This window comes from Neovison vison, chromosome 7 (genome assembly GCF_020171115.1).
Source record: "Neovison vison isolate M4711 chromosome 7, ASM_NN_V1, whole genome shotgun sequence".
NCBI classification, from domain to species: Eukaryota; Metazoa; Chordata; class Mammalia; order Carnivora; family Mustelidae; genus Neogale; species Neogale vison.
In genome coordinates this window covers 186,749,794-186,775,287 of record NC_058097.1, presented here as the reverse complement: position 1 = coordinate 186,775,287, position 25,494 = coordinate 186,749,794, and the positions used below count along the sequence as shown (strand labels likewise).

Sequence of the window (25,494 nt, the reverse complement as noted above, 5' to 3'; positions counted from 1 at the left end):
TGGTGAGCACAACAGTATGTAAGATTCACCATGAAAGAGGAATTCAGCAGAAGAGAATGAAAAGTCATGGCCAGGGATACTGAAGAAAGCTGGGAGTGTATATCTCAGAAGCCATGGAAGAAAATAGTTCAATAAGGTCTGAGGACAGGAGCTGGTTGGGGAGCTAAGAGGTTAAGAGAGAGAACTGAGAGCAGAGCACAGAATCTGGCAATAAGGCCCGCCCTGGGATGTCTTGACAAGAGTCGCACGGAGGATCTACGGATGAAGGACTGACTGGGGTGGCTTTAAAAGAGATTATACAAAGAGAGGGAAGAGAGCCCATGAGCACAAACAACTCTCGTGAGGTGCCTGGCTGTCAACCTCTCGTGAGGTTCCTGTCAAGAGGAACCTAAAAGAGGAATTCCCCTTGCTTTGGCCACCATGGGGTCTAACTGAGATGAAGGTAAGGCTTCACCCCGCTCTCCACACTCTCGAGTGCAAAGCTGTTCTAATTTTTGACCTGACCTGCTGGCAAGCCCTCTTAATTTCTCACTGTCAGAGCGCCTTCTGTTCCTTTCCACCAATGCTGCTTCTGAACTTGCAACAACTGCGGAAGCCCACAGCTGATCCTAATCCCCCCTCAACAATGCAGCTGCCATTTCTCGTCCATCTTGCTTCTGCCTTTTCTGATGGGGTTTTTTCCTTCTTGGTTTTTTTTTTTCCCCCCCTTATCTCTTGTCTCCTCTCCATATGTTTCAATGCCTGAGCAATAAAGCCGACCTTATAGATATATCATAAGTGACAAAAGATGACTTCCGTTGCATGCACAATCTGACCACATTAGCTAGTCCAAGAGCTATCCCTGAAAGTATGGCTCTTCTCACATGCATACTGCACCTTTAATGAAGGTCTAATGGCTGACTTATGAGGAGTTACTTGGAGCTTTAAAGATCTTCCAGGAGTCTGAGGCCTCCTGTAGGCTAGCCTCCAGGATGACTATCACATTAGCGAGTACTGTACCGCTTCATTCACATAATGGTAAATCCCTGAACGGCAGGAAGTTGTTCCCACACTTCTCTGTATCATCCATTCAACAGATAACTACTGCAGCCTAAGGTATTAAGCATGGATGATGCAGGAGGTGCAGAGAAGATGGATATAGCCTCTCCCTTCATGGAGCATGTAGTAGTCTAGTAGGGCATTTACATAAGTACATTGAAACAATATGGCATGGTAAATGTCTTTTTTAAGGGAATACAGGATACCATGAAAGTGCATAGAAAGAACAACTTATTCAAACCTGGGCATTAGAAGCGTCTCTGAAAGTGATGTTTAAGTTGTGAAAAGTAATAAGTTAGTCAGGTTGGGACATTTCGGGGGAAGAACATGTGCAAAGGCCCAGAGGCAAGTGAGAACATAGCATATCTGGGGACACGGACTATGGTGACACTAACTAGCTATGTTAAATATAGGTAAGGCGTATATGTGTGTATTCTGAGGTGAGGGTGGGCCCTCAAGAATGAGCAAAGATAAAGCTAAAGAGAAGGAAGAGCCAGATCACAAGAACTGTTAAAGGACCATATCCTGAGATATGCACCGAACTAACTGTTCAAGGTAGTTTTCCTTGGGGAGTAAGAATGGGGAGAGGTGGGGGGACTTCGCTTTATAACTTTAAGTCCTCCCATAACATTAAGCACTTATTTTTACAATGCCGCACACTGCTTCTGTAATTCAAATTTATAAAAGTAGTCTAACTGCACTGAGGAGAACAGATTGGAAGCAGGACAAGAACTGGGCAGGGAGAGCAATTAGGAAGCTGTGGCAAGAATCAGGTGGCCTGAATTAGAGTGACGGTGTGGCAATGGCAAGAAGATGTAATTAGAAAGTAAAATGGAAAGATCTTGGTAAGGAATAAGGGAAACAACTAGATTTCTGACTTGGGCAAATGGGCGGATGGGGAATGGTGGGCTCTTCCATTCAATTTGGGAAAACGGCATGACATGATATAGGTAGGGTAAAAACCAGTTTAGAGTTGGTCATATTAAGGTTTAAGTATCTAGAGGACATTCACATGGAATTAAAAGTTTATAGAAGTCCTGAATCTATAACCCTGGAGAAAAAAATTGAGTTATAGAAATGTAATTATTCTCTGCATATACATGGTAATTTAATTCTGAGAAAAGATGAGATTGCCCAGGTATATGTAAACAGTAAAAGCAGAAGGCTGGAACAGAAGTTGAAGGCAGAGCAGTATATAAAACTGAATTTCTCAGAATGATCTGTGACCCATCTGTATCATAATCTCCCGAGGGGTTTGATAAAAACGTAGAATTTGGCTTTACCACCAACCTACTGAATCAGACGCTCTAGTGGCCTGGGAATCTGTATTTTAAGCAAGACCCCAGATTATTTTTGTGCATCTAGAAGATGAATGGAGGAAGAAGAGCCAGGGAAAAGAAAAAAAAAAAAAAAAAAGGTGTTGGGGGGAGGTTAAGAAGGACTTGTGCTCTGCTCACCCTCAAGGAAAAATGAGAATTTCATGTCACAGTAGCCACTGGAAAAGTGCGTATTCATCAAAGCACAGTGGGCTGGTGAAAAATAAGCAGTCAATAAATATTTGTTCAATAAATAACTGGAAAAAGCATTTAATGTTATAATTTACCTCTGTATACTTACAAGCTTCTATTAACTACTATAAGTATAAACAAAGTTAACACCTGGGTGATTTATGAGAAAAAAGATAATAGTGAGAAGTCTGAAAAGAATGGATTGAATGATAATCGTTTTGATGCCAATGTCCAGGACAAACTGCATAGGTTTAGCAACTTAGTGATTAAATCACCATGACCTCTCAGGACCAAGTAAATCCCTCAAGTGTATAAACATAGAAACAACACTTTATGACAAAAAGAAGCTCAGTTTTGTTTTTTTTAATAAACTTTTTTAAAAAAAGATTTTATTTATTTATTTGACAGACAGAGATCACAAGTAGGCAGAGAGGCAGGCAGAGAGAGAGGAGGAAGCAGGCTCGCCGCTGAGCAGCGAGCCCGATGTGGGGCTCAATCCCAGGACCCTGAGATCCCGACCCAAGCTGAAGGCAGAGGCTTTAATCCACTGAGCCACCCAGGGGCCCCAAGAAGCTCAGTTTTGAAAAGCACTGAGAGAAAGCTGTCAGCTTCACAGTGTCATCTGGATGCCCTCTCCCAGATGAAGCAGTTACTTAATATCAGACCCAAATTAAACCACTCCTCCACTTATAAACTATTAAAGACCAAGAGATAATGATTTAGCCTGTGTGTCCAACTAAATCTGATAGCTCTTGCTCAAATCCCAGTTGCTGAACTAACCGCCTAGCGAACACTTTTATGCCAAGGCTGCTAGGCTCCAGAGCATCGGTTTTGTTAGAAAACTCATTTGTTCTAAGCAGTTAAAAGGATCTGTACTTTCAACACATTTGCTTGCGAGAAGGCAAAATGATTAAATAACTCCAAATTCACACCTATTTCTGACCCTCCCCAACCCACTCCCCACTTAAAAGTTATCACAAAATATTCTGCAGAGGTAAAGCAAACTGGACAAGAGAAGACTTTTACTTCACTATTTCCATTTTCTCTTTTCCTTTTCTTTCTCTTCTTTCATTGGTAGGTACTACGAAAGAGGGGGGAAAGCATTTCAATCTGAGTACAAGGTGCTTGCCTGCAGGCTACCGCAGAGTTTTACTTACTGCTATCACTAACTGCCACTCACTACTTGTGTGACTTTGGGCGACTTGCTTGTGTGACTTTGGGCGACTTGCTCGCCTTTGAGTTGTACTATACATACCTTTTAAGAATTGTTTCCAAATCTAAAGTTCTATGGTTCTAAGATTAGAGAAGAGGGAAACAGCAGCCAAGAAAATAAATACTATGTTATGACAGAGTTGATAACAATTATACTCTTTATTTACTTCAAGTTTTAGACCTCCACTAAGGAAGAGACAGACTACCCAGAGGAAATGAACCCAGGACTAGAAGTACTACTTTTGAATTCAAGAAGTCCAAGACAAACTGGAACATTTCAGGAATTCATCTGTTAGCTGCTAATTTAGAACACGAAACATTTTTTTTCCACAGAAATGAAGTGATACATAATGGTTAGCCTCTTAGGCTAATTCACAAAAGTTCATTCAACCTTCCACTCAAGTGACTCTCCGGACTTTTTGGTAAAAACAGAAAATAAATGTTGCCATACTAGTACTGAAGAAAAAAAGAGAAAAGAGAAACGAAAAAACCACAAAATTGATCTTAAAGCCTGTTCTTCACAATGAAGCCAACCACCTAATCCATTGACCTGATCACACACAGATCCTCCTAGTATCCAGATTATAATGGCTCAGTACTTAGGTCCATGGACCCCAAGGATCATTGCTTTATTTAAGGCACAGGGGGCATGAGGCGATCAGAGGTATGCTAAAGCCCAAAGCTGGGAGAAAAGCATAAAGCTGAAGAGGAGCACCTTTTCTTAGTTGGGACAGGAACTTCGAAGATTCTCTTCACATCCCAGCGCCAGGATTCCCTGGCCAATGCTCTGGGGAGTTCAGTGGCAGCTCAGTAAAGACGGAACCTAAAAACATGCTTTCCAGCTCAGGCAGGGACTGTGGAAAGGAACAATTCCCTGAGCTGCCGTGGCCAGTGCTCAGTGCTTGCTACTGGCAGAAGCAACCACAGCTCTGACAGTGAGGAGGCTGCCTGGAGGAATGGCCGCTTCCTGCTCTGACTGAAGCCCCATTTCAACCCCCCTCAAAGATCTAGGTCTTCTGACACATTTCCATGGTCACAAGCCTGCAGTCCGTAACTTGTGGGTACCTATCTTTATCATTCGCTAAGGCCTGAAATAGAAAAACCAAGCATAAAGCCAAACCAGTTCTTCTCCTGGGAAGAACTGCTTAATGTACTTAAAACTTTACAGTGATGTTAACTATCCCTGTGTAAGTCTGTATTTTGGGCAATTCAGATTTTTAATTCAGAAGTACTTCTCCAAGTTCACTATGGAAAACAATTATCTATTATATCTAATTTAGACAGGTTTAAATATCAGGCAAAGGTATTTGCCACTCTGATATTCTAAGATTGTCATTTCAGTTTGCCGTTAGCCCTCTCCCTGATATTAGTTGGCACTAATATTAGCACTTTAAAACTAAAATCAACCTTCTGTTCTCATTCAGATATTATTAACAAGTAGCAAGGCATATGGTATGTCAGTTATAATTTATATATATACAATATACCATATATATCTCCTATATATATATATACACACACACACACAGCCTTTAATTAATTGATTCTGAACATCTGAATAGATCTGCAGTATACCCAAATCCATATACTAAAGGGATTTTTCAATTCTTTAATAGACATATATAAATGTGATAATCACAATCAAAACTGAGGTTTGGATCCTGCCTGAATAATTTGAACTCCTGCCTGAGTTCAAATTATTGCTGGGAAGGGCAGCGTGGGTAATGTATGCACAACTATCACAGTGGCACTCAGAAGCTGATCATGTATTCAACTCTTTATAAATCTTGCTTTTCCCTCAGAATAAATCCAACTTTCCTTCCTGGCCTCCTCTTGTTTTATTTTTGTTTTTGTTTTATTTATTTGAGGGAGAGAGAGAGTGAGCACACAGGCATGGGGGAGGTGGGTGGGGTGGGCAGAGGGAGAGGAACAAGTGACTTCATGCTAAGCTCAGAGATCATTACCTGAGCCAAAAACAAGAGTGGCCTGCTTAACCAACTAAGCCATCCAGGCACCCCCAGACTCTTATTCCATTGTAGACACCAACTTTATTTCTTCTGATATAAAATTCTGTGGTTCTCTGAACTTAACATTGTAAATGCTACATAGCAAAGTACTAGAAAATTCACTGAAAAAGTTAACCGTTAAAAGCTTGTAGTAAAGAAATCTTTCTTTCCTAACTTTAAGCCTAAATACTTACTGCAGGGGTGACTTGGCAGACTTCCAAAAGATTTTTCAGATTTCTCCCTTTCTGAGGAAAGTTACCAGTAAAACGTAAGTATCCAGTGTGGGGGAAAAAAATAAAAAAAGAATTTGTTTTTGGCTTGGTTTTGTTTTTCAAACAAATCAGGTTCTGCTTTCCCATTGCAACGTTCAGCAAATAATACAATTCCACCAGCTTTCACTTTTTAGATGGGCTACTTCCTCGGCTGAGTGGCAGGACACCAAAATGGGAAGGAGAAGTCAATGTCATAGTGTATAAATAGCTGTGGCCCAAAACAATATTACAGAAGAGCCAATAGGAGAAGGGCTCCCCAAATTGCAGCAAGAGTGACTTAATTCCATGTATCCCTTCATGAGGGCCTCAGGGAAAACTATCATCAGGAAACAAAAGAAAGGGGGTGGGGGAAGCAGCCAGGACTCACAGAAGATTTCTAACCTTTTGTTAAGGAAAGAAGCAGCAGGGTTTTCTAGGGTTTCTGAAACGCGCATCTATCTTTTAAACCTCAAAGGGTATGGCCACGAAGAGGAAATTTCTTCTAAAGTAAGGTAGATAGAAAATGCCATCCGATAAGAAGCCAATCTCTTTTCTCACACACAGTGAAAACCACTCACCAACAAGCCGATTTTTAAACTGTTTAACTCACTCATTATACTGGAGTTTGTAAAAATTCGCCATCAGGTGAACTTCACTTTATACAAAAGTAAACCTTGCATTATGTTCCTATCATCGTTCATTACACACAACCCAAGGGTCCACAGTTTCACACAATAATGATTCATACATTTGAGATCAGTGAGCTAAACTGCATGGGGCACACAATTCACTACCTAAATGTTTGCTGGACTTTTCAGGATTGCTCCCAAGGGTTGGAAGTCACTGAGTTTACCAACAGCAGAGCACACACACGTACTGCTTCGGGCTCAGCAGCATTCACAAAATGTAGGCAATCATAAAGTTATGTAAGGAAAGCAATCTCTCCTCTGAGCAATTAGTTCGGGCATACAAGAATCCAGGAAATCGCGTATCCTCCTTGCGGGGCTGGGTCACAGGAACTAGGTAAAGAAACAATGCAACGTACACTGGGAAACGAGGGCAGTTACAGCTAGAAGATGCAGGCAACGCCACCAGAGGCATCTTCAAGCATTCCTTAAGAAGGAAAGTGTGTGTTGCCTCTGAAGAGCCCCTGCTGACCTGGGTAACGGTACAAGCTGAAACCACCAAACCCCGATACGAATTCCAGCACATAGAAGAGGAGACTGGGGAAGAAGCATTAGATGACCCACTGCCTAGGGGCGCCGAAGCTGTCACCGCCGTGGGACTCGCGCACACCACGGCATTGCCACCTGCTTTCTACTTCTTCGGGGAGGGCTGGTGACGCGTGGTGGGCCCGAGAGGAACGGAGGCAAGGATAATGAATCTGCGGTTTCTAAAGCCCAAGCACAACAAAATGTCCCCAGAGCCCGAGCCCCCCCCCCGCCCCCACGGCCCCACGGCCGGGCGACACTTCCCACGCGGCACGCTGCCTCAAGGGTGGAAGGCTGAGAACTTGCTGGAGGCTCAGGCGAGGGCCAGAGGACAAATGGGGAAGGAGCGACGCCAGCTCTGAGTACTGGGGTCGCTCCGGCCGCAGCGCCGGGACCGTGGGAAGGTAGCCTGGGGGCGGGACCGCGCGGCGCCGAACAGCCAGGGGCCGGACCTGGGAATCCCCCGGGGCGAGGGCGGGCGCGGGCGGAGAGGGACGCCCTGGCCGCTACCTGCTGCTGGATCTTCCCGTCCTCCGTGACGACCCAGTGCGTGGTGGCGAAGGCCCCTCGAGCCGCCACACTCAGCAAGGCGGAAAGGCTAAGGAGCCAGCCTGGGCCGGAGCAAGGCGGCAGCTCGCACCGGCCGCGGACCCCTACTGCCGCCGCCATCTTGCCCCCCCGGCCCTACTGCTCACACCGGAAGCGGAAGCCGGCCCCCGCCGTCCGCCATCTTGAGGAGGTCGGCGCTGGAGGAGGTGGAGCCCCGGAGGCGCTGCCCGCTGACGACCGGCTTTCTGAGCCTCGGTTTGGGCGGCGCGGACAGCCGGGTTTGGCTTCAGGTCGGAGACAGCTTTTTTTTGTTACTGTTTTCCTGTAGGCAGTTCGATCTCGTGGCGTGGGAACCAGAGGGAGATAAAAGGAGTGTTCTAGGTGGAGCCTGAGCGGAAATGAGAGGACTCTATGTATATATTTACATAGATATGTATTTAATAAAACCTTGGTTTTCATTTTTATTTCTGGTTGTGTCATATGGTTTTGAAATAAAAGGTATGCTTTCGAAAGACTTAAGGGAAGAGATGGAGTCTCTTTTGTTCTTAAAGCCTCGTAGCAGTGGAGGCTTCAGAGTTGGGCGCGTTGTCCGTCTAGGGCCGCGCTGTCCGGTAGAAGGATGGGAGGCTCGAGCCACGGAGAAGTGTTTTAAAAGAGCGAAATAACGCGTTTGATTTAACCCATTGTATCCAACACAGTATTAGTTCAATATAAAATCTGTACAAATGACTGAGTATTTTTAGTACTAAGTCTTTCGGCTTCCAGCTCGTCTAAATGGAGACTGGCTAGAGGTGCGCCTGGGTGGCTCAGTCGTTAAGGGTCTGCCTTTCCCCGGGGTCATGATCCCAGAAACCTGGGGGTAAGCCCCCGCATCAGGCTCTCTGCTTGGCGGGAGGCCTGCTTCTTCCTCTCCCACTCCCCCTGCTTGTGTTCCCTCTCTCGCTTTCTCTCTCTGCAAATACATAAAATATTTTAAAAATTTAAAAAATTTAAAAAAAAAATAAATTCAGACTGGCTGGATTTCAGGGCTTAAGAGCCGCATGTGCCTAGTGGCTACCTTACAGGGCAGCCCAGGTCTAGGCTGGAGGTCTAGATCAGGAGACCCATAGCATTGGCATCACCTGGCAGTTTATTAGAAATGCACCTTCTTGGCTCTTTTACCCGACCCCACCAGATTCTGACTTTCAGCAAGAGTCCCAGGTATGTACGTTAAGAACTCTTCTCTCTAGTGAACCAACATGGAGGTAGGCCAAGGGACTAGCCTGGCTTCTAGTAAGATAATGTTTTAGGTATTTCACGGCAGCCTTCTGGCTTTGTGTGTCATTTTGTGTTTAGGTTCATTATGCTTTTGGTTTTCTCTTTGGGAAGAGGAGGATGAGAATTTTGCCTGACCGCCTTCCTACACTGGCATATTGTCAGAAAACAAAAATAATTGCCAAGTGTTTAAACATTTCTTCCTACTGCGGGAGCAACGACCACAGCACTGGTTTTTAAGTTCCCTTTGAAAGTCGCTTTTCTTTTTTTTTTTTTTTAAAGATTTTATTTATTTATTTGACAGAGAGAAATCACAAGTAGATGGAGAGGCAGGCAGAGAGAGAGAGAGAGGGAAGCAGGCTCCCTGCTGAGCAGAGAGCCCGATGCGGGACTCGATCCCAGGACCCTGAGATCATGACCTGAGCCGAAGGCAGAGGCTTAACCCACTGAGCCACCCAGGCGTCCCTGAAAGTTGCTTTTCTTAGAGGATTGAAGTAATGAACATTCATCTCGCTAAAAATGTATGACTTATCCAGTTTTTTGCCTAGTACTCTGCTAGACAGCAGGTATGGAAATCTGGCCACTGAGCAATGTGCATTTCAGTGGAATATTGGCAGGTTAACAATTGAAATACAGGATAATGGAGGTGTGTAACGGCACATGTGTAGAGGAGAGAGAGCAACCGACCAGGTGAAAGGCTTCAAGCAAAGGTGCTGATTCAAGTAGAATAAGCAATACATGAAAAAAACGTGAAAACTGTCAGGTTGTAAGGGGTTCTTGTATGTCATACCGAAAAGTTTAAACACAGACAATGGGAAGTGTTCCACAATTTTGAAATGAAAAAGTGGAAAACGAGTCTACCTGTTCTCAGCATTTTATTTTAAGGCGTAGACATCAGTCCTTTTACCGGTGTATAAAGGTTGCTAAGTAATGGCAGTCATCATCGTCTAACATTTGTTAAGTGTTTTAATACATACTGGCACTAGTACTCCCATAGTCATCTCTGCTGACGTACCGGGCATAGACTAGTTAAGTAATTTGGCCAAGATCATATAGCTAATAAGTGGCAGACCTCAGATTTGGACTCAGATCTACCTGACTCTAGAGCCCGAGCATGGCTGAAGGATGGTGAGGAATTTGAGAGCAGCCCCAACATCACCTATTTTGGCCATCAGCAATTTCTTTCACACTCATAAGTTAACCTATAAAAGGGCAGAATCATAGCTTCTGCAGCTTTAATGTACCACAGGCCTCTGCTTTCTCTAGATGATAATCCGTGTCCTTGGAGATCCTGTATTAGTTTTCTGTTGTTGTGTAATAAATTACCATAAATTTAGCAGCTTAACACATACCTGCAATCTCACTGTTTTCATGGATCAAGAGTCTGGCGTGGCATGGCTGTGTTCTCAGTGTCTCACATGGGTGATAGAAGGCTGCTTGCTTTCTCCAGAGTTTGGGGGCCTCTTTCAAATTCTTGGCAGAATTCAGCCCTTTGCCATTGTAGTCACTTTTCTTGCTGGCTGCTGACTATGGCCATTCTTGACTCCCCCCACCATTCCCTGCTACCATGGCCTTCTCAACATGGCAATATTCCTTCAAGGGAAACGGGGAAAATCTCCACTGCCTCAGTTTCTGACTTCTTCCATTTCTGATGGCTCAACCCAGATTTAAAGGGCTCATGTGGTTAGATGGTCTGTCTGAATAATCTCTCTTGATTAACCCAAAATCAACTAATTTGGTTGATTTGTAATCTGTCAGTGCACATTTGGGTTGTTTCCATATCTTGGCTCCTGTAAATGATACTGCAAGAGACATGACAGTGCAATCTATATTTTCAAATTAATGTTTTTATTTTCTTTGGGTAAATCCCCAATAGTGGAATTACTGGATTGTGTGATATTTCTATTTTTAATTTTATGAGGAACCTCCCTACATGGCTGCACCAGTTTACATCCCTACCAACAGTTCATAAGTGTTCCTTTTGCTTCGTATCTTTGTCAACACTTGTTACCTGTGTTTTTGATTCTAGTCTTCCAACAGGTATGAGGTGATTCTCATCGTGGTTTTGTTTTAAAGATTTTTTATTTATTTATTTGACAGAGATTGCAATTAGTTAGAGAGGCAGGCAGAGAGAGAGAGGAGGAAGCAGGCTCCTCGCTGAGCAGAGAGCCCGATGTGGGGCTTGATCCCAGGACCCTGAGACCATGACCCGAGCCGAAGGCAGAGGCTTTAACCCACTGAGCCACCCAGGTGCCCCCTCATCGTGGTTTTGATTTGAACTTGCCTGCTGATTAGTGATGTTGAGCATCTTTTTATGTGTCTTTTGGTCATCAGCATGTCTTTTTGTTGTTGTTGTTAGAGAGAGAGTGAGTGCACAAGCAGGAGGAGCAGCAGACAGAGGGAGAAGCAGGCTCCCCGCTGAGCAAGGGGACTTGATTCCAGGACACTTGATGCCAGGACCCTGTGATCATGACCTGAGCCAAAGGTAGATATTCAACTGACTGAGCCACCCAAGCGTTCCAATTTGTTTGTTTGTTTTTAAATGTCTATTCAGGTCCTCTGCCCACTTTTTTTAAAAAAGGATTTATTTGTTTATTTATTTGAGAGAGAGTGTGCGTGCGAGTGGAGGGGAGAGGAGTAGAGGGAGAAGGAGAGGTGAAGCCGACTCTGTTGAGAGCAGAGCTCAGTGCATCCCACAACCCTGAGATTCTGACCTGAGTGGAAACCAAGAGTCGCACTCAACTGACTGAGCCACCCAGGCATCCTCCTCTGCCCATTTTAAAATGAGATTATTTATTGTTTATTGTTTGTTTTTAAGTTATTTATATATTTTGGGCATTAATGCATTAGCAGATTTGCATTTGCAAATATCTTCTCTCATTCAGTAGGCTGCCCTTTTGTTGATGGTTTCCTTGGCTGTACAAAAGGTTTTTTAATTTTTTTTTTGTTTTTGTTTTGTTTGTTTTTTGTTTTTGTTTTGTTTTGGTATAGTCCCAATACTTTATTTTTCCTTTATTTTCCTTGCTTTAGGAGACATGCATATCTAGAAAAATGTTGCTAAGGCCAGTGTCCAAGATATTACTGCCTATATTTTCTTCTAGAAATTTTATAGTTTCAGGTCTCACATTTAGGCATTTCATCCAATCTGAGTTTGTTTCTGTGTATGGTGTAAGAAAATGGTCCTGTTTCAGTCTTTTGCTTATAGCTGTCTGTTTTCCCCAGAACCAATTATTGAAGAGACTATCTTTTCCCCATTGTATATTCTTGCCTCTCTGTTGCAGATTATTGACTAGATAAGCATGGGTTTATTTCTGGGCTCTGTATTCTGTTCTATTGGCCTATGTGTCTGTTTTTGTGCCAGTATCATTCTGTTTCAATTACTACAGCTTTGTACTAAATCTTTAAATTTTGGATTGTGACACCTCCAACTTTGTTCTTTTTTTTTTTTTTTAAGATTTTATTTATTTGACAGACAGATATCACAAGTAGGCAGAGAGCCACCCAGTCGCCCCAACTTTGTTTTTACTTAAGATTGCTTTGGCTTTTTGAGGTCTTTTATGGTTCTGTACAAATTTTAGTATTATTTTAGTTCTGTAAAAAAGATTGTTGGTGTTTGATAGGGATTGCATTGACTATGTAGATTACCTTGGGTAGTATAGACATTTTAATAGTATTTGTTCTTCCGGTCCATGAGCATGGAATGTCTGTTTATATCACTTTAAATTTCTTTCATCAGTGTTTCATAGTTTTCAGAGTATAGGTCTTTCACTTCCTTGATTAAGTTTCTTAGGTATTTTTTAAAAAGATATATCTATTTATTTGAGAGAAAGAGAGAGAGCGCACTAGAGAAAAAGGAAGCACAACTGGGAAGCAGAGGGAGAAGCAGGCTCCTGCTTAGCAGGAAGCCCAACAGGACTTGATCTCAGGACCCTGGGATTATGACCTCAGCCAAAGGCAGACGCTTAACTGACACCCAGGTGCCCTTATTGTTAGGTATTTTATTCTTTTTTGGAGTAATTATCAATGGAATTGTTTCTTAAATTTCTCTTTCTGCTACTTCATTATTAACATATAGAAACATGATTTCTATGTATCCTGCAACTTCACTGAATTAATTTTTTACTTATAATAGTTTTTTTGTGAAGTCTTCAGGGTTTTCTATGCATAGCATCATGTCATCTGCAAATAGGGGACAATTTAACTTGTTCCTTTTTTTTTTTTTAAAGATTTTATTTATTTAACAGAGATCACAAGTAGGCAGAGAGGCAGGCTGAGAGAGAGGAGGAAGCAGGCTCCCTGCTGAGCAGAGAGCCCGATGCGGGGCTCGATCCCAGGACCCTGGGATCATGACCTGAGCCGAAGGCAGAGGCTTTAACCCACTGAGCCACCCAGGTACCCTAACTTGTTCCTTTTTGATTTGGATGTCATTTCTTTTTCTTGTCTGATTGCTGTGACTAGGACTTCCAGTATTATGTTGAATAAAAGTGTTAAGAGTGGATATTCTTGTCTTGTTTCTGATCTAAAGAGGAAACAAATTTTTTTTAAGGGCAGAGAATTTTTTTTTTTTAAAGATTTTATTTGTTTATTTGACAGGCAGAGATCACAAGCAGACAGAGAGGCAGACAGAGAGAGAGGGGGAAGCAGGCTCCCTGCAGAGCAGATAGCCCGATGCGGGGCTCCATCCCAGGACTCCAGGATCATGACCTGAGCTAAAGGCAAAGGCTTTAACCCACTGTGCCACCCAGGCACCCCTAGAGGAAATACACTTGATTTTTCACCATTGAGTATGATGTTAACTATGGGTTTTTCATAATATGGCCTTTATTATGTTGAGGTATATTTCACCATTAAACCCACTTTGGTGATTGTGAGAGTTTTTATCATGAACAGATATCAAATTTTGTCAAATTTTTCTGTTTTTATTGAGATGATCATATGATTTTTATCCTTTGTTCTGTCAGTGTGGAATATCACATTGATTGGTTTGCAAATATTGAACCCTCCTCACATCCCTGGAATAAATCCCATTTTATTGTGGTGAATGATCTTTTTAATATATTATTGAATGCAGCTTGCTAATGTTTTGTTGAGGATTTTTTTCTTTGTTCATCAGAGATTTGGCCTGTATTTTGGTAGTTAGTTCTGGTAGTACCTTATGTTATTGAGTAATTCTTTTTTCTTTTCTTTTTTTTTTAAAGATTTTATTTATTTGACAGAGAGAGATCACAAGTAGGCAGAGAGGCAAGCAGAGAGAGAGGAGGAAGCAGGCTCCCTGCTGAGTGGAGAGCCCATTGCGGGACTTGATCCCAGGACCCTGAGATTATGACCTGAGCCGAAGGCAGAGCCTTAACACACTGAGTACCCAGATGTCTGAGTAATTCTTTTTTTCAGTTAGTTATACACTGTTAGTGTCTATGGCAGGAAGCATTTCCTATACAAATATACTTTTATCTTCCAGAAAGCTTGGTTAGTTTGACTTTTACTTACTATCTCTATAAAGTATAGAATTTTGAAGCTAGGAATTTGAAGCTAGACTTTCTGGATTGTTTCCTCCTTTGAGCCATTTTATCTGAAAGTTGCAGAAAAATCTCCATACTGTCTTTTCCTTAGAGAAAATATAAGATATAAATGTATCTGAGAGAATTAACATTCTGTTTTAAATTCTGTTAATTATCTTTTGCTTCATGGTAAACCAACTTAAATTTTAGTGATTTAAATGTTTAATTTTAAAACACAATTTATTATATTTCATAGTTTATTGGCTGGACTCAGCTGGGTGGTTCTTCTGCTGTTGGCTTGGGTCACTCATAGGGCTGCATTCAGCTGGGACCTCAACTGGGCGCGGAATGTCATGAAATGTCTCCACATACATCTAGTACATTTGCTGGAGTGGCTGAAATGAATAGGGGTAGCTGTGCTATCTCTCAGGAAAGTTATAGAGGCTTCTTACATGGTAGAAGCTGACAGGCTTCTTGAGGGCCAGCCCCAGAACTGGCAGTGTCACTTCTGCATTCTACTGGTCAAAGAAGGGAATAAGGATAGCTCAGATTCAAAGGGAAAAGGAAATAGATTCATCATCATAAGTGAAGCAGCCATGTTTAAATGGAAAGGGAAGAAATAACTGGCAGCCTACTCTGCATATAGTTCATTCCTTTAGAGGGATTTTGAATTGATAGATGTTGATAAGGTGGGTAAGAAAGGAGGCTAGTTATGGCTGGAAGGGTTGTAGAGGTAGATCTCCCCAACAGCTATATGCAGAGTGGGTAGGATTTTCAGAGGAGACAGAGGATACCTAAATATAGTGATTTCATTTAGAAATAGTTTGCCAAATAAATCAAGCAGTTTGAAGCATGAGGACTACTACGGGTGAGACCGAATGTCCAGTCAGCCCAAGATTCCGGCTCACAGTGATACTAGGGCTGCTCTGAGGTTAGCATGATGGTCAGCCTCAAAAGAATTTTCCTGATACAGACTTACCAGACTTATTGAAAGTCTTGCAGCTGTTACTGTATTTGGGGAGGGACAGTTTTATTTGGGGAGTAATTTTATTATGACTGTTCATTCTGTAAGAAGCTAATGGTCATACCTGCTCCTATCCCCAGCTTTTACTCCCACATACACTCAGGTATCAGGATCCTCATTTTATGATGAATCCAGTTCATTCTATTCAAATCTTTTTAGTTTGTGCTTTTTAACCTCATCACCTTATAGCAAGCTAAATTTTAGTTTTTCCTCATAGGAATACCATTTTTTTTTTTCCTCTTTGGTCCTTTTCTACTTAAGTATTTCTTGAGAAATACCAACTGGAACTGTATATCGTTTTTCATCTATCTAAGGCCTTGTCTCAGATCTTGTTTATAATATCAACTCTTTATGACCAGAATTTTAATGCGATTTTCTTATTTGTGACTGTATTAGTTTTAGGGAGTAAATGTACAACTTCTAGGAATGAATTTACGATTTCTTAGGTTTTTGACAAATTAGGTTTCATTAGTCTAAAGTTTAGTTTCCATCACACTTGTTAGACTTGAGTCATTCGCTGTTTTCTACCTGCCCAGAACTGCTTTGAGTTTTCTTTCTATGGTTTCTAACATGGGAAATTGATCATGTGCTAAGGGAGCACACACGTGGTTGGTCCTTTACCCAACTTGGGAGGAAAGGCTTCCCAGGGAGAGTGAAATCTAGTATGACCTGAAGGATGAATCCTAAGTTAGCTGGATGAATGGGGGGTGGAGAATAGGGGGTAATGATTTTCTGGGCAGAGGAAACATGACTCAGTGTCAGAGTGCAGTGCCCTCTGAGTTCTTGAAAGTAGTTCCTTATAGATGAGGAATTCAGGAGCGCAGGGGTTGAAACTAGGAATCTACAAGTTTTGGGATAGCGCCCCCCCCCCACCATTTTTGTTTTGTTTTAGCGCAGCCTGGTGCTCTTAAAGCCAAGTGTTAGGGGCACCTGGGTCGCTCAGTGGGTTAAACCTCTGCCTTTGGTTCAGGTCATTGGTCTCAGGGTCCTGGGATCGAGCCCCACATTGGGCTCTCTGCTCAGCAGGGAGCCTGCTTCCCCCTCTCTCTCTGGTGCTCTGCCTCTTGTGATCTCTCTCTGGCAAATAAATAAAATCTTCAAAAAAAAAAAAAAAAAGTCAAGTGTTACACAGGTTTTGTTGCCTCCATCTCAAATGCTTTTCCCTGACATCTTCACTAGGCTGGCTCCAAATCATCATTCAGTTCTCAGCTCAAATTAATTGACTTTTCCTAACTGTTCTTTCTATGCTGTCACATCAGAATGCATGTGTTTTAAAACTAAGCTCTGAAATCAGCTTAGGAGGCCTGTGCAATAGAAATGTGAGCTCCCAAGAGTTTGCCTCTGTTGCTCACCACTATATTCCCAGAGCCTGAAACACTGCCTTTTTTAAATTGAAAACTTAGTATGTACCAAGCACTGTTTTAGTTGCAATTATCAAGGAGTAAATTACAAAAATCCTTACCTTTGTGGCATTTTAGCCAGATTACATTCTGTCAGGGAGAAACAGACAAAACAATGTACAAGTAAAGTATACAGTATGTTAGAAGTTGGCAAATGCTCTAGGGAACATGTGATAGGGTAAGTGGTATTTGGCATCTTGCGGTATTTAATTTTCCTTGAGAAGGTAATCTTTGGAGATTTGAAAGACATGGAGATGGAGTGCCTGGAGGGAACAGCCAGTGCAAAATCCCTACAGCAGGAGTGTCTTCGCCCAGGCCGCATGAAGCTAGCTGACTGGGGCAGAGTGACAGAGAGGAAGGATAGCAGCTGAGGTCAGGGATGGAAAACCATGGCAATGTTTCTGATTTATACTCTGAAATGAGCCACTGAATAGCTTTAAGTAGGAGTGGATCTCTGCTGTCCTGTTTAGAACAGGCTATAAATGAGTCAAGTGTAACAGCAGGGAGATCCATTAGAAGGCTATTATGAAACTCCAGGCAAGAAATGATGGACATAGAAATTTGACAGTCCTCAGCATACAGGCGGCATTAAAGCTGTAGGCCTGGATGTGATCACCAGGAATGCAGTTATCTTGTTCTGTTCCATTTAAATTTGGCTTTAGAACACTCCTAACCATTCTAGGTGCTACTTCAGGAAGACTTTTAATAAAGGCTGGTAGCCAAATTAAGAAGTTCCAACTTCCTTTACAGATTAACCTGAAGATGGAAATTATTTTGTAACAATTTGGCAAGTATGTATCTGATATTTTGTTTCAATAAAAATAACCAAATCATTTTTTTCAGAAGCATATTAACTTAAAAAAAAATAAATCTCCAAAAATGAAAATTAAATATAACTTGCCCATCTTTATATTTTCATGTTTGGCACAACAGAAACAACCAATATTGTTTAATGGATATCCAGGAATCTTAAGTTATCATAATTATAACACATCAAGACACAAAACAAAATTACAAAAGGAAATTTATTTCAAAAGCATAAGGGAACATTTACATTTGAACAAGGTGATAACAGGTGTCTTGCAAAAGGAAAAAAAAAATCATGGCATGAAGTTTTTCTTTCAAATTTTTGAAGCAAAAGTAACCTAAGATGTGCACTGTTGCCTTTGGAAAGGTAAGGAGAACAATGAGGTGGTAAAGGAAGGAACACAGTCAACTCAGTATCAAACTTGAGAAAGTAAAGTCACTTCTGCTCAGCTTTTTTTTTTTTTTTTTTACAAATATGCTTTAAAAAAGAAAAAGAGGAAAAGTTACATTTATGTCAAATTTATATAACTGTAGTTCCAATACAGTTGCTGTACTTGAAATGGCTTTAGGCCACAAACTGATGCCTCTGAGGTCCAGACTATCTGGTCACAGTTTTCAAATGGCAATTCCATGTTCCTATGTCTTTTCGGATTCCAAGGGAGCTTAGGTTCAGCTCATACTGTTTTGGAATGTTTTAGAGATTATTGCCACCACTCCATAGTCAAGCTGACCAATTTCTTTTGCTCACTTGTATCATTCTGGTTTTTAAAAAATATTTTTCCCATAAACATGTGCAGTAATTCTAACAAAGGGGTTTTGCTTTTTCCCCAATGTAGAGGTAACAGTAATGTAGACACCTGCATTAGAATCACAAACTATTCCTCGAAAAATATGTCATACTACTAGAAAATGTCATTCAGGCATTGAATTTGAATAGCAAACTTGGGGAGGGAAGATTAACTGTGGAACAAAAACATATGAAACATTCAAAAGGCAGAGCAAAAGGGCCTATGCTACTAAAAATGCCCATGACATTAAACACTCCACAAACCCCCGTCTGTTGTTTTAACCTAAAGATTCTATTAGCTAACTTATACAATAATTTTGATTAATAACCTGAGAAGTTAAAATCTTGAAAGTGGCAAAAGCAAACCAAGAGAGCATCCCTTGCTTATTGATACACCATGTTTTCAAGTCACTTTTCCTGGGTTGCCCTGGTTATTAAAACCAAATTCTAAATTAATCTAGCTCATCCTGTAGAAACCTATATGTACATCAGATTCAATATTTTGGCTGTATTTCTCCAGCAGGGATCTCCAAATTTATCTTTGAAAACGCAGCCTTGGTTTATTTTTAGTTTTAAATAACAATAATCATGTAAGTGCAACTGACTCAAAATCCCTCACTACTGGGAGGAAAACCTAGGTAACAAGTTAATGGATTCAGCCTCAAAAAGGATCATCACCGTGTCAAAGACTACCCGTTCCAGGAATTTTTTAAAAAATGATTTATGTTGTGGAGTCAAGTTTCACAGCATGCATGTATACACACACACACACACATATATGCTTATGTATGCATGTATATTATACATACACATTTCTATTCAAATAGTAAGATCCCATAGTCAAAAGTTTATATCACAACATATGGAGAAGAGTTAAGTAAATGGTGCAAAGCAACTTACTTCCTCCTAAAAATGTAATGTAATTTCTACATTTTAAGAAAGCTGGTAAGTATTTTGCTTTTACAACACTAGGTAGGAAATGCCTAGCAGCTTTATTAAAAATAATGAAAATAAAATGTTAAGATCAACCATTACTCTTCTCCATATATTGGGGGGGAAAAAAAGAGGGTAGAGGAAATCAGTAACCTTTCAACTTTCATCTTTACCAGTTATCAGAAATAGACTGAAATTTCATTACATTTTAGACTTGAATAGCTTTCAATAACAAATTACCAAGATGTTTAAAAGTAAAAGATTCACAATATGAAGTCTGAATAATGATGATATTGCAAAAACAAGTCAAGATTGTGGACAAAGCATCCAAAAATATCACTGTGGTTTTTACCTTGGACACAACCATGGTCTGTTACAAAAGTAGATCATACATACAAAGGTATAAAGAACATTAAGTTTTTAGCTGAAGGCAGCAGTCCTTTTAAAGGGACATCCCCGGCAATCCAATGAGTAGTAGAATTTAAGTATTATTAAGCTCATGACAATGCTGAAGAATGTGATGTCTTACTCAGTAGAGTCTTCCCCGACTACGATTTCCTCGTGCTCCCCAACCTCGGCCACCTCTACTTCCCCTGAAGGCTCCTCTCTGCTCTACGAAAAAGCGAACAAGGGTTTAGGTCTTGCTCAGGACTTCATGGTACAGCAAACACAGAAGCGTAACTCATAGCTTTGAGTGTGTAGCGGCAGGCTCTATGAAAGCAGCGCTAGCATTCTGTTAGTGTATAAACTCAATCTATACATAAAACCAGGGCAACACATACACTAAAGCACGTATGGCAATATGTCAAATATATTCAGAGTAGGTACTCAATTAAATGTATCCCACTAAAAGATATTTCAAGGTGACAATGTTATAAGTACATTTCTTCGTTCTTTATTTTGATGGCTATCAATACTAAAGATAATTACACTATAAAAATTTCTATACTTGATACGGAATTAACAAAGTCACTGGCCTTCAAAAGCTAGTGCCGTGAATGCAAAATATCTTGAATTATCACTGATCAATTTTGAAAAATTATGCTAGACTGAAAAGCATACCTTTCAAATGCAGTGAATAGGCAATCTGTTTTGGTCTCACTATTTCAAGCACCTGGACTCACAAAAATGTGGGTATAAATGCCAACAGCTTTGCTCGCTGCTTTATCAGCTACATGAGCTGCTCAGAGTACTGCCAAAAAGGTGATTATGTACACAGTGCTTAGATTACTGATGTACATTAAGTGTATCTTTTGCTGAAAAATCAAGTCACTTGTGTCATACAGTATAATGAGTCTTTGATTCATTCACTGGTTACTCTCTTTTACTGCTCCAGAGAAATATTCCTTTAAGGAGTCTTTCCACTGAAGAAAACTGATTGACGTTATCAGACAGGTTGGACTTTTCATCATACATAAATAAGAGCCTCAAACTTCTAATTCCAGAGAACAAATCTCTTCATTGAACTTTTAAACTTCCTCATTGCAACAATCCTGTTAGGGGCAATAAAAACCACCTGGCGTTGCTGTTTTGGATCCGTAATGTTGAATGGTTGAAAAATTCCTATTAAGTCCATATTGCAACCCTTTTTTTGCCATTATGGCTAGAAATATAATTATTTTTTTTGGGTAATGTTTTTACCCTCCCCGCCCCCCCACGCCCAGCAACCATGAGTTAGAAAATTAACTCGACCTTTCCCCAACTTAGCCAATATTTATGTTTAATAGAATGGGATCTGATTAAAAGTCATCGTTCATGTCATGGCACATTTTTCTAAGTTGATCCGTTTGAAAGCCTTTTAAATGATACTGTTCGATATGGTTATCTTTTCTATACTGGCTATTTCTTTTTGCTCTGCAATGGATGTAGTCATTTCTACAGTTCAGAAGTCTCCAAATTTTCTTTCTTTGAAGGGCTCCATCCTGAGGGACCAGTCTGCATTTTCGGATCTTTTCAGTGGTTTCAAGCTTACCACCATGTTTATCACCCCTTGAACATATTCAGAAAATCAGAGGTGGTCTAAGGGTAAGATGCTCCCCGTAATTTTGCAGTGACTGTAACAGGGAATATAGCAACCCTTATGTAGGCTGTAACTCTTGCATTTTTGACTGTTTAAGACTTGGCCTTATCTATGCAGATGTCAGCACATTTCCCCCCTACTGTACTCATTATGAAACCTTCCATTTTTCAGTTAACAACACTTAACAAATCAACATCTTTTTTTAAATCAAATTAACATCTTCATAGGAATCATTATTACCTATTAGCTAAGTGACTACTAAAATACACCCTTTCAATTGTTTTTCTTTTCTTTAAGATTTTATTTACTCATGAGAGAGTGAGAGTGCGTGTACGTACACACACGTACACACACACACACACAAGCTGGAGGGGAGGGTAGAGGCAGAGGGAGAAGCAGGCTCCCTGCTGAGCAGGGAGTCCAATTTGAGGCTCCATCCCAGGACTCTGGGAACATGACCCGAGCTGAAGGCAGACACTTAACAGACTCAGCCATCCAGGCACCCCCTCAACTGTTCAACTGTATCAATGGGTATATTACATACACTGTATGAAGATACTGTTCGATATGGTTATCTTTTCTATACTGGCTATTTCTTTTTGCTCTGCAATGGATGTAGTCATTTCTACAGTTCAGAAGTCTCCAAATTTTCTTTCTTTGAAGGGCTCCATCCTGAGGGACCAGTCTGCATTTTCGGATCTTTTCAGTGTTTTCAAGCTTACATTGCTAACTTGAAAAACCACTGCTCCCAGTTAAAATTATACTTTATTTTTACAGTCTAAAAAAGTAAAAGATGAAGGATACAAGTCACAACATACAGCATGTTCAGTATTTCTGGATTACTGGGCAATTCTGTATGCAGGAAGGAAAGCCAGACATGAGCAGGTGTTTGTAAATACTTCAACTAAAAATGCACCAGGAAGCTGAACTGACTACATATATATAAAGCAAATAAAAGACCTTGGTTAGTAAAGAGATAAACTTGGATAAGGAAAAAAAAAGTCTACATTAGACTGCCTGGATTCAAAAAACAATCACAAATCTGGCTCTGCTTCTATGATGAATAAGTTCCAGCCTATAAAGCTGGAACAGTCTATTTCTTTCACTGTAATAAGACTGTACATTAATACTACCTGATTCTCTAATAACCAAAAAGAGTTAATTTCCTAATCCCTCAGCATACATGATCTTTAAAAAAAAAATCCAACCAGTTTTTGGAAAGATAAAATAAAACGTGAGCTTGACTGACAAAGAAAAGTGGAATTACAATGATTTTGCCAAATGTCATTAAGAAAATCTATCTACTAAGTGACATTAAAACAAAACGTCCTCCTCTCCAATTTTGAGGCAACACTGATATCCCAGGAAAAAAAAAAGCAATGTGCTTCTTTCTTCTGGACACACTGTCAGTTCCCTAAAGAAAGGACACAAAAAAGGTGGAGAAAAACTTGATGTAGACAGGTCTTCCAAATCCCATCTGTAGTATCAAGAATTTTCAACTGAATGTGTGAAAGAAAGCCAAGAACTCTTTAAAATTGCTGTGAAAATACCTATGACCTGTTAACATTCAATTCCAAAATGTAAAATGCTAGCAGAAATTTTGCTGCCATTTCCAATAAAAAGAGTCAGAGTTTAGTTTCCTTTGTAATTCTGTTTATGACTAGCACCCCAAGGACAAGGTTGACCCCTTTAGGAATATTAAAGTGCTGTAATATCAGACACACAATAAAACCAATTAACAGGCAAGCTTGTTCTGCTTTTGTTACTTTGAGGACTATAAACAACTGTAGTTATGAGGGACTCAGATTTTCTACCGACCGTGAAAAACAATCACAACTAAGGCTTTGTATTTTTCACATCTCTTTTCCACATGCATTGTATCATCGGATTCTCACCATCAGGCAGCCAATGAGTTCACATGGCAGAATCCTCTTGGAAACTCAGGAGTAAGTCACTTGCCCAAGTGACAAGGAATACAATTCTCTATGCATTGTCATTGCTTTCCATTACTTTTCATTTAAGCAAAATGGAGATAGTATTTGAGATAATAATTGGATTTTAAGAATAATTCTCATAGACACATTACATCATACAAGTGACAGAAGACAATCTTTGTTGCAATGAGGTAGCAGAATCCTTTCAATTTACAAAATGTTTTCACAAATACTCTTTTTTTCCCCTTATTTGAAATTTTTAAGAGTGCTATGTTGTCCCTATTTTTCACATTAAGAAAAGAGGCTAAGAAATCCATATTTACATATTAAGGAAATGATTCCAGTCATCTTTCCTACACTAATTTGCTTCCAAACCTGACTGGAGTAGAGGGGTCATTTCACAATCTAAAAACTGCTTTTCGGGCGCCTGGGTGGCTCAGTGGGTTAAAGCCTCTGCCTTCAGCTCAGGTCATGATCCCGGAGTCCTGGTATCGAGCCTCGCATCGGGCTCTCTGCTCAGTGGGGAGCCTGCTTCCTCCTCCCTCTCTGCCTGCCTCTCTGCCTACTTGTGATCTCTGTCTGTCAAATAAATAAATAAAATCTTTAAAAAAAATAAATAATAAAAAAAATAAAAATAAAAACTGCTTTTCTACAATGTTTGCTCAGATATTAAAGGAATCTAGCTATTGTAGGATGACTTTAATGTTACAATTACCTCACCCTGGAAATGATTATAGACAGTCTACGTTTCAGAATGTTTTAAGAATAATTACTGAAGAATTAGTTCAGACGAATAAACAAGATCAGTCATAATAAGCATTTTCAGTTGCAAATATTACTAAGTTTGTCTTTTTCTTCTTTTTAAAGATCTTATTTATTTGACAGAGAGAGACACAGCAAGAGAGGGAACACAAGCAGGGGTAGTGGGATAGGGAGAAGCAGGCTTCCATCTGGGCAGGGAGGCTGACTCGGGGCTCAATCCCACCACCCTGGGATCATGACCTAAGCCAAAGGCAGCCACTTAACATCTGAGCCACCCAGACTCCCCTAAGCTTTGATTAAGGAGCTCATTCAGTGATATTTCATCCTTTCTTCTTTGAAAGAATCCATCAGGCTCTAAGTAAAATGAAATAAATTTCACTTCTTCACAGCACTGGGAGACAATGGACTAGTGGGAAGCTCTCCTGGCACCAATGGCTAATGCTGACAGGGAGACTGCACTCTGGGCAGTGGAGACAGACTGCAACGGGACACACCTTCCTTGCCAGATGATACTTTAAACATCTGACTCCACTTCTAGGACTTTTCAAATAGTTAAGAAGATGGAAGACAAGCAGGAGGCAGAAAAGATCCAAGAAGATTACTGATATCCTCACATCTGGCAGAAGCTGTAACTACTCCTGAGGGAGAACGCACAGAATGTCTTGCCTTGAAATTACAACAGGGAAAACCAGGAATGGATGGTTCATGCCAACTTCCTTCGTTTTGTTCCTTCCTCTGAATACAAGATGCATATTATCTTTTCCAAGTTCTTTTCTATGTACTGCATGCTCTATTTAGTGAGCCCATAAGGAAGGGTTAGAAAGAAATGGGGTAACTTGTTTCCCCAGTAGCTCTCATTTCCCAAGCTACCTCAGAAGTCAGTGGAAAAAGTCACATATTATATATGTGACTATATATAATTAATAATTAAAATCAACTTTACACAATTTCTGCCTAATTTCTCATATTGCTTGTACCCAAACGGAAACGCTCACCATAATTAAAGTTGCTCAAATTGCTGCTATATTTCCCACTAGGAGGATTATATATCTGCCTGGCATCCCTTTTTGGTCCGGCTGAAGATTTCTTGGGTGGTGAACCAGAAGTTGTATCTTCATTGGCTCTCTTCTGCCTATAATGGTAAGAAGAATGGCAATAAAAAAATTCTATTACCAGAGGCCATTAAAACCATTGTAATTTAGCGTATCAGTTACAAAAGACATCCCAAAGATGATAGTTACATCAGAAAAAAGGAAATAACATTCTGAGGTCATCAAATTAACTGTGCCTTAGTAATCCA

General features: G+C 40.6%; 2 protein-coding genes and 1 long non-coding RNA gene across 5 annotated transcripts in view; 1 reads left to right on the top strand and 2 right to left on the bottom strand.

The window, feature by feature from the left end:
• The window catches only part of TTC17 (tetratricopeptide repeat domain 17), a 118,993-nt gene extending 111,098 nt beyond the window's left edge, over positions 1 to 7,895 (bottom strand). For both annotated transcript variants that reach the window (XM_044259116.1, XM_044259117.1), the window contains exon 1: positions 7,737 to 7,895. In XM_044259116.1, the coding sequence (XP_044115051.1) occupies positions 7,737 to 7,895 (159 nt within the window). The remainder of the gene's footprint in view (positions 1 to 7,736) is intronic.
• A 3,577-nt stretch (positions 7,896 to 11,472) lies between these two features.
• LOC122912855 lies at positions 11,473 to 25,196 on the top strand. The gene is made up of 3 exons (XR_006385683.1): positions 11,473 to 11,514; positions 21,392 to 21,503; positions 24,584 to 25,196. It is a non-coding gene; the product is annotated as an uncharacterized LOC122912855 (long non-coding RNA).
• Positions 17,959 to 25,494, bottom strand: part of API5 (apoptosis inhibitor 5) — a 29,172-nt gene continuing 21,636 nt past the window's right edge. Inside the window, exons 13-14 of one of the 2 annotated variants that reach the window (XM_044259118.1) lie at positions 25,190 to 25,326; positions 17,959 to 20,090 (exon numbers count right to left, since the gene is read on the bottom strand). In XM_044259118.1, coding sequence (XP_044115053.1) covers positions 20,008 to 20,090; positions 25,190 to 25,326 — 220 coding nt within the window. In that variant the 3' untranslated portion in view covers positions 17,959 to 20,007. The remainder of the gene's footprint in view (positions 20,091 to 25,189; positions 25,327 to 25,494) is intronic. The other variant, XM_044259119.1, reaches the window with a different exon arrangement.